At 37.9% G+C, this 20,505-nt stretch overlaps 1 protein-coding gene across 2 annotated transcripts; it reads left to right on the forward strand.

Moving 5' to 3' along the window:
- Positions 1–475: 475 nt before the first annotated feature.
- LOC139128012 (transient-receptor-potential-like protein) lies at positions 476–9,240 on the forward strand. Of its 2 annotated transcripts, XM_070693878.1 has the most exons (9): positions 476–902; positions 1,319–1,469; positions 1,945–2,113; positions 2,592–2,792; positions 3,551–4,278; positions 4,698–4,933; positions 5,547–5,717; positions 6,294–6,350; positions 6,917–9,240. In XM_070693878.1, exons 1-4 carry the CDS (start codon positions 768–770, stop codon positions 2,608–2,610), a joined length of 474 nt encoding a protein of 157 aa, XP_070549979.1. In that variant the 5' UTR covers positions 476–767; the 3' UTR covers positions 2,611–2,792; positions 3,551–4,278; positions 4,698–4,933; positions 5,547–5,717; positions 6,294–6,350; positions 6,917–9,240. The 2 variants fall into 2 exon arrangements, with proteins under 2 accessions (XP_070549979.1, XP_070549980.1); XM_070693879.1 differs by lacking the exons at positions 476–902; positions 1,319–1,469; positions 1,945–2,113; positions 2,592–2,792; positions 3,551–4,278 and having other exon boundaries at positions 6,917–8,219.
- Positions 9,241–20,505: the final 11,265 nt, after the last annotated feature.

Raw genomic sequence — 20,505 nt, forward strand, 5'->3', positions numbered from 1 at the left:
CAAATAGTTTTCATTTACACTTGGAATTTTTTTCCCACACATATAACTTTTTTTTTTGCTTCACGGAGGTTTAGTTGTCTGTCGTCTTCATGAATGATTCTATTTGGCCGTATTACAGTCACTGTCTCATTTGTGAAAGGTAACGACCGCGAAGAAGTCGCTTCGCATTCCTTCAGCGCAGGGTAACCCAGGTAAAGGATAAATTAGCATAAAAACCGGTACCGACACATTGTGTGTATTTTTCTACCATTGAAACTGATACGGAAAATTTGGTTCAGATAGTATTACATCGAGAAATCATGATATAGATTCGAGTTGCAAATTTGCAAGGCTGAACAGCTTCTCGATTCACTCTCTAATGCATTAAAATATCAGGGCGCCACGTTTTTTACGATGAAGAGTTTAAATTTAGAACAACTCAATCGACAGGGGTTATATAGGTCAGAAAAGATGGTATGATGCCAGTGCTACGATGTAAACAAACTGAAAACAAAACAAGGATGTGGAAAGATAACTTGCAAGGCGAGAAAACTGTAACGACAAGTTGGTTCACTGGGCGACTTTACGATATATAAGGCTTTGAGCTTTTAAAAAACAAAGTCAACTTACAGGAGTATCTAGTTCATCACTGAGGTCGGGTAAATCAAAAAGTCCTCGTCGAACTTCTAGGGTGTTGTCTTTCACATCGCTCAAAAAATTCTCCAACGGAGAGGTCAGAAGTGAAATCGTGTGATTCACCTTGGTATTTCGTCGCAACACGGTGGGCCATGATGGATGTGACTAATGGTATAATCAGTGAAGAGTGCAGACGTTCATTAGACGAGCGAAATCGTGGAGAGCACTCAAGGTTTTTGGAGACCGTGGAAAGAGGCGACGCCGAAACCGTTGAGAGTTTACTAAAAGTAAGATGATATCTTTTTGTCATTAAAATTACATCAGATACAATATGTATTATAGCATCCAGGACCGTGTGGTTACGAACATGCCATCATTTTATATGTGCATTTTGACCTCTATCGATTCTACAACGTTACAATACAAAATAATGTAAATATATATTTCTCTGTCAGAGACCTGATTCTGTACTGAAATTGTATATTTTTACATGTATTGGTCTCAAATAATGCTGGTTTAAAACTGTTATACAATTACAATATCAAACTTATTCTTGCTGGACGTAACAAGATAATCTGCTTTCAGTATTTTTCTAAAACAAGCATGCTAGATATATATCTTTTGCCACATATGTGTGATTAAACTATTCAATGTTATTTATAATGTGTTACTGTTTGTATTTTATGTCATTTTTACTCACCAGACTGGGACCATTGATGTGAATAGGTCTCTCAGCAGAGGTTACATTCATTTCAATGCACTGCACCTTGCAGCCTTACAAGATGACTATAAAATGATACAAGTGCTTCAACATTATGGAGCTAAACCACTGGCTAAAATACCCATTCCAACGAGTAGGTAAAAGCTAACCTTGTTGTACCGACTCCTTAATTTGTTTTAGCATGCCTCTTAATAGTCGTAGGCCTTTGCAACTTTTGGATAAACTGGCTGGACTGACATGACATATAACTGATATGCTTCAAAAGGCAAAACAACTGTAGAGTACCTTTGTTCATTCTCCCAAAGAATTTCATTTGTAATCCATAAGAACATAATATGAGTCAGTGTTGGAAAATGACATTGAACGTATTGATTTGATTGTAAAGCGATTGATAGCTGTGTATTAATATAATTACGCGAAGAAGATTTGCACAAGTTGTAAGTTGTAGCAGATGCTGAAATTTAATCTAGTTTAACATTCCAAAATAGAAACTTGCCAAAACATACACATTTTCAGAAACATTTCATTACTTTGCAGCTTTTTCTTTTACGTTTTTAATGAGCAATATCCATTTATTTTCATGTGATACGATTGTTATTTTGTTTCAGACATAGATGAAGATATTTTGCAATCTAGAAGTAGGGTTGACTTATGCCGTGCACATGCTAGTCCGGCATATATATTGTTTTACAGTGACGATCCAATTCGTACCGTATTCAATCTCTGTTGTGAACTCAAAGAGGTGTCAGACAGAAAGGGATTAGGAACACATGCAGAGTGAGTTGAGATTTGCAGTTTCGTTACGTATTTCTTGATTTTGATTTGCTAAAAAATGAACGAAGTTGATGACGTGGATGAATAAGCTTGACCTCGCCGCTGACGTATAATTTCGTTATGAAGAATGGACCAAGCGAACTTTTTAAATTTCTTAAGAGGAGGTACGACAGATATTGCACTAACCGAAATGAAAGGACTATGATCCATTCACCAAATTGAAATATGATGAATCCTGAGATACGCTCCTTGATATTTTGACGTTGGAAGTTATGATAACTATGGCGATGATGATAACGTTTGTAGTGAGGGAAGTCGTGCTAATGACTTATTGTCAGGATTGGCATGGCATTATTCGTAAATATTTATTGAACGAGAAGAAATATCGTATTATAAAACTGTATGTTTGGTTTTTGATAATGCAGCTTATACTTTCCCAGATTCCATTTATGACAATATGGATCATCTTGAATATCTACAGGAAACCTTTGAGCATTTGATCGACAAGTGTAGGAATCTGCCATGTAAGATGTTGGATTACTGCTTTACCAGCAACGAAGTGGATATCTTGCTACGTGGCAAAATATCAACCAGTGAGGATGATACCTGCTCATGTAGACATCAGGAAGGGAAAATTATTTACCGAACGGTAAAAATGGCATTACATGCCGAGCAAAAGGAGGTATGTGTTATTCCATTACAGATTAGTAACCTTTATGATATCAGAAACACTGAAAGCAAGATACGTACGTGTTGTTCATAACATACTTTTACTTTAAATCTAAATTGATGGAAGCAAAACACAATATCCTACATTGAAAGTGTCATGTTAGAAATGTGACTATTAGAAATGATTCATCTTGCAAATGACGTTTTTATATCGATCTCTTAGCGCTAGCGGATCAAAATATGCCAAACTTTTTCCGAAATGTCTTGATCTGACGATAATACAGTATCTTGCACTAGCCTTGGAGAATATAACGTTTATAGCATGTAAAACGGTGGAAAGTCCATAAAAAGTGGGGAATTATGAAACAAGGTTTTGTCTTATGTTTGTTTCTGATATTCGTAAGTTTTTGCATTGTTTGTCTTTTCGGCAGAGTTCAAAATGTTCCTATCTGAGTGTCAACAAATATACGTAAGCTTTGATTAATATGTGTTATGTCAGAAATGTTGAAATAACAAATAGGACACGGATTCGGCATTACGCCGCCATTTTTGTCCAGTTGTCGAGTAATGTCATTCTCTTTGTAAATGTCACCAACAGCAGAGAGTAATAACTGGTGTCTTTAAAATACTTATGTTAACCTTTGAATAAACGTGAAATACTCATTTATCACGCAGCATAAATGCGTCACACACTGAGCCTGTTGTGTGTCTTCCGCAAAAATACAATAATTACAGCACGTATATGTGAACGTTTTCTGATCTTTTTTACAGTTCATTTCTCATAACTACTGCCAGACGCTACTGCAGAGGAAATGGTTGCAAGATCAGCCAAGCTGGTCCAAAACGCATCAAAATGGTCACCTGTTTACTATCTGTATGCCTATTTCGTGCTCGGTGTTTTCCAGCTGCCTCTTGGTCTTGCCTATATGTTTACACCGATGTGCAATCTGTGGCGCTTCTTCACCAGTCCGAAAAGCAAATTTCTCATGCACGCATTTTCACATTCATTCTTCCTTGCCTATATACTTCTCTACGATATGACGGTGCCTCATATCCCGAATGCAAAGGAAAGAACGGAAGTGACATTGCTATCGATGTTGGTGATCATATGGGGACTGGGATTGTTTATTCAGAAAGTAACCGACGCATATAGAACAGGGTTTCTTGCACGTTTTGCAGATTTTGTCAATGTACTTGATTTGCTGACCACGCTTACCCTCGTTACTGTATTCACGGCTCGCTGTTTCTGGTCAGACTCGATCAGCACACTGACATCTGTCTTCCTCGGTTCGTTCTCGGCATTCGCCGTGGTTATTTCCGGGATACGGTTTATGCAAAACTTCTTTCTGACAGAGTTTATTGGACCCATGCTGATGCACTTGCAAACATGTTTCGCGACGTCCTAAGATTTCTCTTAATCTTCGCGTTTGTTTGTTCGGCGTTTGTTTCGGAATGCATCACCTTTACAATGACGCCAGTGACGACACAGCTTTTGCAGAGTAAGTTTATTTGTTGAGGGTTGCAAAGCACCGAGCTTCTTTCTGTAATGTGCTTACATCTCTTTTGGCATAAGTCAGTCTATCAACTGTCTGTGTTAACCATACAATTAGTTTCCCCATTTTGGCAACGAAGCATACAAAGTTTACAAATTGGTCATGATGTCAACGGTATTTGTAATGAATATTACCATAGTCTTTGCACGCTTCTGTCTTTGTCAGTGGCCCATCCTGAATATGTATTTAGTATTTCTTATATTGTATTAACTTTATTTTTTATACTGCCTTACCAATAACGCACTTTACTGTTCTATATGTAACTCTAACGTCCTGCTTTCCAGGCCGTCTTGCATTCACGTTATTTATACCCTTTTCCACATTTTCTAAATCATATTTTTTTCTATTCTCCAATTCAATGACAGGGTGGAGTCAGCTCTTGCAGCATTAATGGGCACGGTGTTTTTGTAACACTCTAGGAACAAGTGCTTTGGCCATTGATCTGAAAATCAACACGACGAGCATTGATGAAGTCAAGAAAAGCTCCGCTTTCTTTTCAAGCATGGGGTTCTTGTTGTACTCGGCATTTTGTCTACTATGTGTGATAGTTCTCGTCAACCTTTTCATTGCAATTATGTCAGATACGTATGCCAGATTGCAGGTATGAACATTTATTCTCGGTTGAAACAACAACATCAACATCATCATCTACAACAACAACAACAACAACAACAACAACAACAACAACAACAACAACAGCAAAGACTTGTATACAACCACTGGACATCCATAAATGAATTTCTGCACGTCAAATGATAATTCCCTTGCTTAAAGAACAGCAAAGTTATTTCTTTATCTCAAAGTATCTGTATCACACATCAGGAGCACCACCGTGATCACAATATTACGGTTTCTCTTCAAATTTACATACGGGATAAGTGAACTCTTTCGAAATGTAGAACATTTACATCGACTTCAAAGAACGTGCTCTTTATTGGAAGCACCACAATTGTTTAGCATTTACATCAACTTTAGAGAACCTGCTCTTTATTGGAGCCACCGCAAATAAACTAACATCTCATCCACTTCATCGTTCACTTTTTTGCCCCGAAAAAGAAAGGAATGTTCTATCAAATGTGTTGATCTAAACTTTATCATGAATCATAAACTAGCCGTACGCAATTTTAGTTAGGTTGTCATGATGAGGGAGAAAAATGTACTTGCTATCTAACGAGGCCTTTAAAAATGCAAAGATTCACAACTTCTACTTACAGGAAGCAGTGGATATCGAATGGAAATTCAAAAGAGCGACGATGTGGATGCATTACTTCGGAGCACCAACACTTGCACCGCCATTGAATTTGTTGTCTTTCATACCATGGTTCATCGAATGGTGCATTTCCAATAACAAAGCGTGTCACTGTTATACACACGATTCGATTCAGGTGGGTAGACGTTCCATTTATTCTAAGTGGAGTGTAACAGTGCGGATCATTGCTTTGCGTTGTATAACGTTCCGTTTTGGCATTTTGCAAAAAAACCCCAAAAAAACAAAAACCAAAAACGAAAGGCTATAAATCGTTTCTTATAAAAGCAAGTAATGGTGATTTTTAGAGAAGCAGAATCGTATCAAATAGCAATATCCTTGTTGATAACGCAGCGGCGTTCGATGCATTCCCCTGGGCTCAGCATTTAATGGTACATTTCTATACCCATTATATATGCTTGTAACGTGAATATTATGTATTCATTCATACACATACACTCAAAGACACCTTGAAGGTCCAAGTTGTTAAATGGAACGTCATCAAAATACATGAAAATATATTTGTCTACTTTACATTACCTTCTCTCAATATTTATCTTAGTTGCAAAGGTTTGATCAGGATACTCGCTTTTGTTGTTCTAACGTAAGTCGGATGGGTTTGCTTGATGAAAACATTTGCGAGGTTTGCCAGCATCATATGATATAAACATTGTTATGTAGAATTGATCTAATTTTTTCTTTTCATTGAACATAGCGGGTAAAATGCCACAGTCAAACAGATGGGAAATTGAACAGTCTGAACTACGATCATGTAAGTATACAAGGACACCTTCCAAACGTTAAGATTATAAAGCAAATGTACAGTATCCAGCTGTGAATATCTGAGGGCAAATTAATTTGCACTGATTAGTTACTTTGGTAAGACTTTCGTATTTACAGAAGACGTGAACAAGGACGCAATTCGCCAAAGAGGAATATCGTAGAATAAAGCCCCATTAGAGTGATCATCAATCAAACCTCTTCAAATAAACAAATAGAAACGTTTCTTATTTATACCGCTTCAGTCCTAAAATATAAAGTGGCGCCTCTGTCGGAAAAGGAAGCCTTGCTATTTCAATTGCTACACATAACTCATAAAAATATCCCATTTCATTTGTGCGTTTTGGCAGCTGACAACCCTGCGATGATTTGATATAAACAATGCACATTGATTCAAACAGAATCGAAGTCAATCCTGAAGAACTTTTCCAAGAATAAAGCATCTATAACATGCCTCCCATGGCCTTCTAAATCTGATTTTGGTGTCTTACATATTTCTCTATGCATATAATTTCTGACAAATAGAGTCACTAATGATTCACCTCCCGTTTTTTTAAGTTAATGAAGATACTGGTCAATCGTTTCTTGAAGGACGTCGATGCAACCCTAACCAAGTACACCGATGTGATAGAGCCGGAAAATGGCGTAACGAAGAGCAGATCGTGTGAATATGACAATGTCGTATTTGTCATTGAAGAGTCTGGAGTTTGAATAATCTAATATATTTTAATCAGGCCTTCTATCCATCAATGCACGAAAATACACCTACAACGCAAAAGAATGGTATTCATCTTTCAGCTGAGCATTCAATAATTAACAAAGCGTTCACATTCATACATTACTACAAATTACTCCAGTGGTAACTATTGTTTTGAACGTCGTGCATAAATAAAGTTGTTTACTGTGTATAGAATGATGTTGAAGTTCGTATTAGATTTTAGAACCAGACACTTACATTTCGAAAGATTTAAACTGGCTTTTACACATGTTTTCTCTAGGATATGTAATGTTATGTAACGAGTCAGTTTAGTTCTGTGTTTTTATTTTCAATTTAAACTCGAATTGAATTCAAACCATTTCAATAACTAAAAGATCAATATAGCACAATAAGAACTTTGAACCTAGACGACGCTTTGTAAATTTGAAAGTCTCTTTAGCTCATATATTATGTTGCGTTCATGTGTAACCTGCTGCAAGCCATATTTAGAGCATGAATATGACATATACTTTAATTCCTTGCTAGCTTTAAATGTATTATTCGAAGACAGTTTACTTTCAAGTGTTTTGTTAATGTTCACTACTAGCTAACGTTGTGTTTGCTTCGACTTTTGCCAAATTAAGGATATGCAAATACATTTTAAAATGAGTTAGCAAAACAAGCCGAAAATGTAAAGGAACAGTCCAACGTAAATGTTTTGAAATGAACACACGAATTCTGCAGTCGGACCTTAATATCGGCACGACAAGGTGACTTGCTACAATTATGATGAATTATGCATGATAGATTAAAGGTTTTTTTAACTTGTCATTTTTATTACGTACAAAATCGATAGCAAAATTTCTCATTCTTCCTAGTAAAATATTATCGAAGTACATACGTTTGGAAAAAAGGTATACAAAAATGATAATTTCACAATATTAAATATCCTATATTCTGTTACCTCTTTATTGCGTATAAAGCAAACACATAAACACACAGAAAATGTAACAAAAACGTGTATTGTCTACCGCTAGAGTCTCGCGCTGACACAGATCCCGACAACTGCTCCAAACAATGTTGTATCTAGTACTAGGATTCAAATATAGATTCTTTGTAATGCATTTTACTTTTTATAAATAAATCATTATTAGAATTTTTAGTAAAACGATGGCAAGTGATGGGCTCGAAGCATTATTTGGATCACAATATGTCATGGAAAATAATACAGACTTGATGCATGTACATTAGGAAGCCTTTCTTTTGGCTACTTTTGGCGGCTTGCTGCACGAGATATTAGAGAGGTTTAGATACGCGTAATTCCGTGTACGTTTGACGGCGCGCGATGACGTACGCGTATCCGTCCTAACGCGTGAAATTTTTAGTGTAGTTATGCGTTCCCGATAGTTGTATTGTAGTCTCTCTCAGAAACATGCTAAATTCGTGTAAGTTTTAAGAAACGTTAATATCTAAACGAGAGTAATATGTAAGTCCGCTGTACAATTACTCGATGTATCCTCAAATTGAAGCGGCTGATTCTCTTTGATTCAGTTTTTTATGCGGTATAGAAATCTTTGTGGCGGCGTTGGATACAAGGTCGAAGGTGGCAACAACATTTCGTTCATGTCAGGAGATCATAGCAAGTACTTCTTGTGCGGGCGCAAACTCTACAAGATATTATGATGTCAAAGATGTTTGCCAATTTGCAATAATACTTTACACAGTTTCTTTTCTAAATTAGCGGAAATCATTAAGAATATTTAACAAGTGCTACACGTAATTATGACTACGTGTAGAAGTGTCGTTTGACGTTCCGAATGTCTGTTCTACACGTACGCGACGTCTTGTTGTCACGTGATAAAGACGCTATGCGTACTGATTGAACGTAATTACGTGTAACTAAACCTCTATATTAGTAGCACTTTAAACTAACGTGAAGCGAGGGCAGAGTGTCGTAATGACGACACTGAACTCAAGTTCGTGATTTTAATGAGACCACGAGCACATAAACGCGGTATGTGCTTCCAATGTTACGGGTGGCTCTGCAATCATCAGCTTTTGTCTAAAACAGAATTGAATGAAACCCTGTATATTTCACTTTTTTAATATTATCTTTCAAATATTTCAGGAAATAATTAAAAGAAACGAAATAAAACCCACCAAAATGACGAGGTGGACACAAGACTTAACTTAAGCTCTGTTTGCAAATGGAATCAAAATAAACAAATGCGTCCAAAAGGACCATCTCTGTCGTAGCTGGCGTGCCCGGGTTCGTAATTTGTCAAAATCGCCTGAATAAAGCTGCATAAAGATTGCAACTATCATTAGTTGTCGACTTCCGCAGCCAAAAGCGTTCGAACTTCCAGTCTTTTGTTTCGGTTAGTTTCGTTTTTTTCGGTTAGTGGATCCAGTACAAGTGGGCGTTATGAGAATTCGACAGACATGTCTGCATTTAGAGGTTAGCTCGCAACGCTCATTTAGAAGGCTTGACTTATCTCAATTTATGGTGTGTACCCGTTCAACAAGGCACCGATTGCATCCGACTTATGGTAGTATGCGGCAGCATTAGAAAGGAACGACCATTTTATTTCGTGTTGCTCCTCTTTCGTCTTTTATTTCTACATGTAATTTGATAATTCTGCTCTTAGAATATTAGCTTGTTCTGAATGATCGAAAGAAAACACATGTTTGGAATATAACTTTGATGATATGCTCTGTCAAACCGACAAACCACTGACTTGCTGTAATTATCTTGTCTGCACACCAGCATTTTAAACGATACTGTTGGATTGACCAGATCCTGAAGGACGCAATTCCTTCGCACAGCTATTGCAAGGATCAAAGGTCTTCTTATAGTTATCAGGGATTTGCTTTCTCTGTGTTCGATTACACAAGATAATATTTTAAGTACAGCTGTAACTACTTTTAATGTTATTCCTCGTAAAAATCTTACTCATTGCTGTCACATAAACCCTCAGGTATTAACTTGAAGAAATGATTTAAAGAAAGGTGAATTAAACCAAGTTATGTTTCGCTTTCTGGTGTTCTAATTTCTGCTTGTTTCATCTTTCTTGTCCACATACTTTAATCCTACGCTGTAACCCCAAGCTTATTGTGCTTCGTTGTAGAGTTTTACCACATTACTGGTCACCCCTTCATCACTGGACAGCCAAGAGATACTCTGGTGGATAGCAGCTGGTTTATGCTTGATTATTGAAAGGGATGCTCTAATAGTTTATTGATATACACTTGCTGGTCGTTTTGTTTTCTGTAAAGCTAGAACAGTTACTTTTAACCAGACAGCCTAAATGCAATATCCAAGGAGTTCATAGTAACAGTCAACCCTAGTTCTTTGAAATGTTTAATTACTTTCTTGTTTTGTTTTTCAGCTTAACTCAAAGACATGCTTTTGAAGGCTGCTAACCCATCATCCATAGACAGGGCGATTTGCTCTTTATTGTATTTCTCAGCAAGTACTGACCAACCAGCTCTCATTCTCTTGCTCCGTTATTGCTGCCTGCCGTGACACCAAACATATCCCGGTAATGTCTTTTCACCCATGCGTTATCTTTATGGGGTAGGTGGGTGAGTGGATGGATGGGTGGTTAGGTAGGTAGGTAGGTTGGTAGGTTTTTGTTTTATTGTCTTTTATTTATTAGTAAATCCTTCAGAACAGGGGTAAATTTACAAAGAATTGGGACACTAAAATCCACATGTTTGTTGCTACCGGTAGTGATATGTAGTTCAGTCTACATCAGACAGCAGAATTACCATTGTGACGAACACACGAGTAAAATTGAGGATGATATTTACTTGCATAACAGAAGCCTTGCCTGCATCACAAATTTAGCTCTCGAATATCGTGACTAATCGCCTAATTCTGAGTTAATTTCTCTTTCTACTTATTGCACATTATGTTAATGTCATTATGTAATAGACACTTACGCTAAAGGTAATACGCGATGCGTTCTGAGGACAAAGTCTAATAATGATCCAAATTCAGTAAATTCAGAAGAAGCAGATGACATACGTCTGATGATATTAAAATGCATTTTGGCGCCACCTCGACACGAGTCAGCTTGAATCATTTGTACATTTCTGCGAACTGAATGAGCCTTCCATAGATACTCTGTAATGTTCGATTGTTGAGTCATTTTGTTTCCTTGATGATATGGATTCTGTATATGGCTCTTGTTGACTAGTGTGTTGAGCACTAAATCTTTTCTCTGGACGTTTGGTCCATATCGAATAACAGTATGGTGTAACGATCATCGCTATGGTTACCAGTATACATATACTTCAATAACGTTTACACTATGTGTAATTAAAAAGATAGAGCAAAATTTAATATATTGAATATGTAACATATGTTTCGAGATTGTTGAAGCAGGGACATTCTTCTGTATTAGTCGTGTTGTCCAAAAACAACTCAACCTTACCCCTTCAATCGACAGAAACAAACAAACACCGAAAAAAACCCGAGTCATTGAGCTGTAAACAATGTTGGTGAACCATCAATGACCGCATGAACATCCCCAAATTTTTGTGGCTGTAAAGAATGTTACACGGTATACAATGCGCCAGCAGTATTCTGATTCTATCTATTTTGTTCCGCGTTCTGCAGCATTCAGCGGAGATGCATGCCAAGAAAGTGAAATTCTGCGCAAGTGCAGGGGCGAAAATGATCGAATACAGAGAAAGGAAAAGAATAAAATTCGCAGTTTGCATTCATACCCCACTTGCAAAATCTTGAAAATGTTATAATGAATTTGACTCGCCACAAATGTTTTTTGTCACCAACGACTCGCAAGACAAGATTATTATTATTCTATTGATATATCTCGGTTTGACGAAAATCACAATTTCTAAAACAGTTATAAAATTTGCAGTCTCGTGAATATTAGAATTCTTAAAAATGATCATTTTGACCACTAAACAGACAGCTGTTATATTTAAAGTTCCATTAGCTGTATCTTCTGGCGATTGTTCCGTTAGTTTTGATTGAAATGATCACTGGCTCATGTTGAAAAGCCTGTCAAATAACAGCGAATCGCATATTATTCGGAAACATTACGTGCCCTACAACTAAATAACATGTGATTTTACGACGAAAATTTCAATTTTTGTCCGGACAGAAATACAAACTCTGTTGACACGCGGATTGCAATGTAGCCATTCTTCTGCACCTGTGCGAGCCATTTACAGCAATTTCAAAATAAATATTCATTACTTATGCCCGGTACTTACGTCGTAGTCCATTGTCCGAGCACGTTGCGTAGCCAGATGTCTGGCAATCCACAACGCAATGTTGTTTTGATCCCGCAATAAGCGTGAACTTGTACATGCCAGACGTCAACAAACGAGCTCGGAAGGGCAACACGTTTGAACAAAAATTAGCAGTTTTATGTGGCTATAACATCACTAATCATGTTTGTTTCTTCGTAAAACAACATTTGCAACAATATGAGCCTCCAACATGGAATTTTCCGAGGTAAAAAATGGTCAAAAGTTACAAATAATGGCCCTTTAATTTATGGCTTCTAAGCATCAATGCAATGCTGCTCTTTCAATAAATGTATTATAGTGTATGTTGATCAAGCACACAAATGCCAATCGAAAAGGTTTTAAATCACAAACTACAGTACATTCAAACGTTCCTCCAATCAAAATCAATCGTTTACAACCCTTCTTACAGATCCAAAGACTAAACATTCTGTGCTAAGATGACTCACTGATGAAAGAATTCGCAAAGTGTGGTAATATTTGGGAACACTAACAATAATATGCATTCCGATAATTTAAGTTGCACATTGGTGTTTCCATGAAAGCTTTTCCCAACACAGATTTAGACGTGACGTGGTGGGTGGCCTATTTTGGCAAAATTGCCTATACCCACCAGCCCTATTAAAATTCATGAGTTTACTTTTCTTGTTTACGCACACACTTTATCGATTTGAAATCTGGGGAATGGCTATTACATCAGGTTGACAACCCCACATGTGGGCAGCGAATTAAGATTACTCTTTGCATGGAGCTTCCATGCTCTTTGTAAGACAGTTGCGATTCCGAATAAAGCAAGACAAATTTGTTGGTTTCACTAATTTCCCTACAATTACAACACTAACGTTCATCAAACAAGGAAAATTATGCAGACCTAGCAAAGCCGTGTGTAATGACATTCGAAACACAGTGAGCATACAATGACCAAGATATTCCATAATGCTTGCCGTATAGCATGGAATTACTAACTCCTGGTTTCGTGACTAGCCATGACGGTAACTCCTTGGACTGACGTACGCGTGACCCAAAAATTAAACAACGTAGGTTACTATTAAAGTAATTTTCAGTCACGGTATCAACCGATGCGCAATAGTCAGCTATTAGCCCTACGGCCGGTACGAGTCAAGAATGCTCGGCTATGACTATGCCGTAGCCGTATTATAGCCCTACCTAGCCCTGCATACCATGGTGTGTGTTCCCGGCGTTATAACGCCGAGAACAAACAGCACGGTACGCAGGGCTAGCCCTGCCACGTAGAGCGGAGTAGCACGTGTGTAGACGCCAAGAAGTAGCCGAGGCCCTTCTTTATCATGCATGTGATCTTTGGTCCTTGCAAACTTTTCAGCCATTTGTGTTCGTCCACAGTGTTTCCCTCGATGTATTTTAGAACTACTATAGGTAACAGGATGTCTGACCAGTACATAGGACAAGGGATAATTGCAAATGCTCAGAACAGCCATTTTATCCAATCACATAAGCGCTTCGTGAAAGTGTAAAAAACATTGGGCTGATCTCACATTTGTAGATAAACATCGAGAACGGTAGTATTATGCATGTATTGTAATCCCAAGTACGCCAGTTTCTGTGTGGGGAAAAGTTGGAAAGTCGAACATCATGGTCTCATACTAACGTCTAAAATATTATTCAACATGCGCCCCTCTTCAAATAACAACGCATTCAGGTCCTTGGGCACGTACTTAAAGGAATACAAACAACGAGCGTGAAACTTTTAAGCAAGTGGTCAAACCTTCAAGTAACTTATTGAAACTAACTTATTCACATTTTTCTGACAAGAAATATGTCTGGTACCTAAATAGCAAAGTAATTGCCCTGTAAAGTTAACACGTGTAACCAAATATTCAAAATGCATGAAACGATAAAACTTTTTTTACGAATTCCTTCGCACTCATCATAAGTTGTAGGACAATTGAGGATGAGTCAAGCGCATTTTGAAAGATGCAAACCCTTGATATAACAAAAAGATAGTCTTCCAGAAAATCTGGAGTTACGAAGTATCATTAATCACAATTCTGATGCTATATCAAATGGGAATATTCTAACAATCCAGACCTCTTTATTATTATTATTTCCTTTAAGTGTGTAATGCAATTTACACCAGTTTTACCCGATCAAGTAGCGAAGACACATTTGCAAAATGGACGCATATACACCTGCCTTCTTCATTACCCCCTACGCCAAAAGAGCGATTCTCTAAGACCACAAATAGTACACGCGTTTAAATGTCTGTTGTATACTCAATTTCCTTCGGCTTCGCACATACAAAGCAATGGCCAGCCAGCCACTAGATTTCAAATGCTCAACACTGCTACGTAGTATCGACGGCCCAAGCGTTTTCAAAATCTAGAAAGCCTATATCATTTCACTTTTTATTCATATCGAAACCTAAGGGAGATCGGTTCATGAAAATATTGCATTCGAAATTGTAAGCGTTTTCTCAAGTGATACTGAAAAAAGGATACGTTCAAAACGAAGATTCCACATTAGAAATGATAAAATTGCCTTTTGAATGTTAGGTTACTATAGCAAGAATTTTGTGGTAACGGCTAATGATAGGCCAACTGAAAATTGGAAGTATACATGGCGAAATTAGATGGTAAAGTGTCAGAATGTGTGACTGTTAGTCACTTATGAATATTGTTAGTTGTTGAAGATCCTCCTTTACCTTAAAGCGCTGCAACTTGACATTATAAAAATTACACGACACTTAACTATAGAATTGTAGTGAGTGAACTTCGCTGACTGGTTTCAAACTGACACACCAGTGAATAAATTACAGTCACCTTTTATAGATTGTAGCAATAGCTAAGCTTCACATCAGGTTTTAACAGATGATAAGACAATGATTGGACACAGGATTTGTAACTTCAAGAAGAATCCTTGTGTAATTTCCATGCAAGTCTCTCAATCAGTAAAAGAGAATATTAATTAACCCTTCGGATTTGCCATTATGTGAATGATGATTAGTTTTGTCTGCAAAAACTCATTATATGTATGTATGTATGTATGTATGTATGTATGTATGTATGTATGTATGTATGCATGTATGCATTTGTCTATGTGCTTACATGAGTGTGCGTGTTCGTGACGTGTCTGCCTGTGGATGCCTTGATGGTTTGATAAACAGAGGAAAAAATATCTAAACTCATCTAAGTTGTAGAAATGGGCAAAAGGGATGGATTAGGACGATGTAAATCCAAGCTATTGCACTAAAATTATGGTAATTTGTATTTCAATGTAACTGCATTTTGAGGCATCGGTCTGAACCACGATATTCTAGCTCGTTCAAATTCCTTCTTGTTTTTGATTATCAACCATCCGAACTCATTGTATTTATGGTCCGAACAGTAATCTTGTATCTCTTTCATTTTGTCATAGCTGTTAGCTATCAACCAGTTTCGTGCTGATTCACTGTGCGATTCAGGCCTCGAACTGACAGTTGGAGCCAAAATTCCAGCAAAATCAAACACTGCTTGATTAACGACATTGGGGTACAGACATTTGTCTTCAAAACGAACCATCATTGAGTTCTTTCTAAACCACTGTGGACCATTCTTAAGTAAATTGAACACCATTTCTAGCCATGCACAGTGTTCTTTCACTATGTTTGCAATTGGATAATATCTGTCGCTTGTTCCGTCATTTAAATTTGCCAAAATTGGTCCCCATCGACGTAGCCGAGAGGTGATCAGCCCCCTGGGGTCTCGAGCCAAAAACATAAATTTAACATTAGTCTTCTGAAAAGTAGGCAGGCACGGTGTTATTTCACTGAAGCGAAGAACTTTGGAAACGATGTGAGATTTTGATTGGCAGTAAGCCCTTAGTCCAGTCGCAGTTATGGGATAGTTCAGTTTTTCTAAACTTCCTCCTTTACTGTGTTGTTGTTTATGAATCAGAAAATTCATAAACGTACCATGCGAGGAAAAATTACAGTTAAACATATCTCCCAAGAATTTGCATAGGTATGGCTGCATTTCGTCTAAGTACTCCGCACTGTCAATGAGGACATGTTTCTTGTAGACAGTTTTGAGGATAGCTCGTCCAGGCTCTCCTGCATAGAAAACGTCATCGCGCAGAGAAAAGAGGCTGCCAGTTGCAGTGGACGCTGAAGACATTCTTCCGATTATCAATAAGTTTGTCTTTGTGTCATTTTGAGCCAAGTCAGCTGTTATGGGAGACAAATCATTGGTTAGTCTCTGCGCACTGCCAGAATTCACCATATATGTTTTATTGTCGGCCATCGTTGTTCCAGTTTGTTTCCTGAATGGGCGTGGCGATTGGTTTTCATCATTTTTTATATATTTTACGTCACCATTACCAAATCTTATCTCTGATGGTTTGATCGACATGGAATAATAGTAGATGACATGATCATCACAATGGCTACCAATAAACATACTCCAATCGGCTTTATTTCTGTAAGTGTTTGAAAGGATAAAAAAATCTAATTTATATCAAACTACGATGTAACATATTTTACGGGATATTATAGGACATGCGCATTCTCTCTCGATTGTACACCCTCTATCACGTTTAATTCAGAGGGAGATATTTTATTAAAAACATCCATATACAGGAACACAAACTCTAAAACCGAGAATTCCATTTGACCCGAATTTGTCTATGGAAACAATGGTCTTCACGCACTTGTTCCTCGAGACAACTGTAAACAAACCAGCGACGTTGAACAAGACAGCTATTTTCAGCATTATCTGGACCTGAAAATGTAATTTTCTGCCTCTGCTCGAAGCGTATTCTGCTTTACAGGATTAGTCTAGAATGTAACAAATTTTAAAAGAATAATGCAAGACTGTACTTAAACCAGAAAGCAAAGTAAGCGAAAGCATCATCGGCATGACAGAAGTAGATCCTCTTAGCAGCAAGTGGAGTAAGATATGCAACAACACAATGTTTACCCCAATAAAATATACGTTTGTGAAATAATTACAATTACACTCACCAATAATCCAATAACACTAGGTCAAAATTCGTACTATTAGTCAATTGTTATAGGCATAGACACAAAATAGCGCAGAACAGACAGCAAAGTATAGGTACACACAACAAAGTCAAATTGGTGAAGAAAGATATATGGACATCTGGCAAAGACCAAGACCTTATATCAGGTAACTTAGGTTCCGTGCCTGATGTTAAAACCTATTTCCTCGTCAACATTTCGCTCATCTAGGATCGAGGACGTACTTGAAAAAAAAATTATACAAACCTGTCATCATGACAGCCGTCTGATTCCTTTGGTAAAAATAAACTCTTTCACAACGACTAAACAGTTGACACACCGGTAAAAATCCTAACTTAACAAGCGATGTTATTCAGAAATATTTCCAGAAACCGCGGGCCAATCATGTGCTGCATTATTTTCGAAAAAATGTATGCCTATATGTAGGAATGTTTGGTCAAAGGGCAGAGGGGATACACGAAAGCGTAAATAATTCAGCCACCTTTTGTAAAACTTTGTACAATTGATTTCAATAGAGTTTCAATAATCAGTAAATAAAACAAACCACTATAGGCTTATGGTGCGCAAAAGGTAATATTGCTATCATAGTTTCAGCAGTGGAGCACACCACAAGCATTTGAGGACCGATGAGTCCTTATGTATGCTTAAAGTTGTCACCGTCAATGAACAACAGATAAGAAAGTTCGTCCTAGAAATCCTTTCAGTCCATACTGCCAAGTTCAAAATTTGGAGGGGGTGGTATTTGGTAATTTGGCGGAGAAATCATAGAACGGAGAAATTTGTTCTTTAGGAAAAGGTGTGTCATGGAATAAAATAAGTGTTGACCTTAAACACCAATGTACATGGTGATGACGAGGTCATTATCTTTCAATGACTGGTTCTCTTAGAAAAGTGAAGAAACTTCTAGAGCTGTTTTGAAGGTCGTGTTTTCTTTAAGGTAACTTATAGACACTCTCAGAGTTTTAGTTTTTTCTCGGTTATAGAAGTCCAAATGCCCAAAGAAGTATATATTTTCTGAAAGCCCTGATATTAGGAAATCAGACCTTGCGCAGTGCACAGTCACTGTTAGCATAATGGTTTCGTGACAAGCGTTTTGCTGCACCTTCCAAAATCAGTTTTTCCTCCCTTAGCGAACATGCTGCCAGATTTCCGGTTAAAATTTGTGCATTGACTACCCTTGATAATATCCTTCAAAACCTGTCTTACTTTATATGCCTTTTTATGCACTATTGAGGGTGTTAGACATAGGTGCTTTTCAAGGAATTGTAATTGTCGCGCCCAATAATTGAATAGAGACGCAGAGAAAAAAAATCGCAGACACGGATTTTAAGGGTATTGCTAAGGCTTGTCATTGCAAAAATTTCAACCAGAAATCTTGAAGCGTGTTTACTATAGGTAGGAAAACCCCATTTTTGGAAGGTTCAGCAAAACGCTTGTCACGTGACCATTATGCAAATAATAAATGTTTACTGTGCGCGGTTAGATTCCCAGTATCAGGGCTTTCAGAAAATATTTACTTCATTATGTAGTTGTTTGTATCTTTACTTGTCTGTCTGTCTGTCTGTCTGTCTGTCTGTCTGTCTGTCTGTCTGTATGTATGTATGTATGCTCTCCGTCTCCGCTACTTCTTATCACGGCGCCATTGACGAGCCCTCTTACTCTTCCTTGCGTTATAAATATCCCGACTACATTTTATCTGATATTTGATGGAATATAAATGCGTATACGTGCTTATCATATACCCATGCCCATATTGCTACATCCTAGTGACGTTCAACGTAAAATATCAGCTGTGATATTTCACGGTAAACGTCGAGATATGCACGATGAACGTCATCTGTTTTAGAGTTTTCCCGAACTATATTAGCAGTTTGTCGGTAAACAACGTAAACAACAAAATGGGCGCCTCTCCCCGCCTGCGAGGCGATATCGCCGACGTGAAATCTTGAAGTGCTTCGAGGAACAGTACGGGTATTTCTGATTGCAAAATACGGAAATATCACGTTGAGTCTTGAATGTTTTCCCATGGTATTTTTTTTGGTCAAGTTCTAGCAAACATTCTGCCGTTCGCACGGCGCCGGCACTGTGCACGGTCTCCACCGAACAGGTAGTGAGCGCGTGGCGTGACAGCGATGTCGCGCGCGCGACGACTGTTGACATGGCAACTCTAAAGGTAAACTAACAAAATGGCGTCCCCTCTCCGCGCGAGCTCCGTGCCGTACGACGATCGAAATCAGGATAAATTTAAAGCTGAGCAGTTTTTGATCGGTTACAGTTGTAATAGCATATTGCACCTTAAAATGTTCCTTCTGTATGACGATTTTTGTATCCCGGTGTCTTTCTTCTTGGGTTTCATTGAGATATGGACGACTTGCAGCGATGTCGCGCGTGATGTTGACATCTTCGTCGTATACTTTATGAATGAAGCCTGTTCACATAAACATTCTGATATTTATGTGCACGGCGTAATAAAGTAAAGCCTCAAAATTTAAGGTTTTTCGTTCTATTAGTAAAAATTCCGTAAAATTATGGGCATGGGTATATGATAAATCGGTTATTACCCAATATCGCCTGTTCCTTGTGTCGTATCAGCATTCGTGTCATTTGTGCTGCGTCAGACACTCGACTTCGTCTCGTGTCTGACGCAGCACAAATGACCCGAATGCTGATACGACACAGGAACAGGCGATATTGGGTAATAACCCCTAATTATACCTGAAAGAAGGACGAGCCCATTCATCCGTATACACCAAGATATTCTCACTAATGGACAACACAACAGTTCAAAGCCTGGAGGTGACAACGATTCAAGGTGGTAGCTGACTCTTTCGCACGGCATGCATAATGTATTTCCAGTACAGACACGGTTTTTCTGGGTTTATGTTCGTCTTAGGCATGAATAAACGCAGCATATTTGCTCTAGTTACAAATAAATTCCTGATTGAAACAGAAAATAAATTAAGGCAATACGTAAGGCTTTCATCAATCTGAAGCTACGCTCAAAAATTCAATGATTTTGAACTACTGTGTTAATACAGATCTTGCATTCATGACAGTCCATCCTTTGCAAGAGCCCCTTGTGACAGATCTTGTGTGAGTAGATATTTCCATGTAGTTGCATTGTTATCTGTGTGGTTGTCGGTCTGGGAAAGTTATTCCACCTCTGAGAGGTAC

This window comes from Ptychodera flava, unplaced genomic scaffold, assembly GCF_041260155.1.
Source record: "Ptychodera flava strain L36383 unplaced genomic scaffold, AS_Pfla_20210202 Scaffold_41__1_contigs__length_1339820_pilon, whole genome shotgun sequence".
NCBI classification, from domain to species: Eukaryota; Metazoa; Hemichordata; class Enteropneusta; family Ptychoderidae; genus Ptychodera; species Ptychodera flava.

What these genes read in the sequence shown, in the direction of transcription:
- LOC139128012 (XM_070693879.1), top strand. Translation starts at nt 4,835, where the DNA reads ATGGGGTTCTTGTTGTACTCGGCATTTTGTCTACTATGTGTGATAGTT. An exon ending in ATACGTATGCCAGATTGCAG is followed by an intron (nt 4,934 to 5,546) that starts GTATGAACATTT and finishes TTCTACTTACAG; the next exon opens with GAAGCAGTGGATATCGAATG. An exon ending in ATACACACGATTCGATTCAG is followed by an intron (nt 5,718 to 6,293) that starts GTGGGTAGACGT and finishes CATTGAACATAG; the next exon opens with CGGGTAAAATGCCACAGTCA.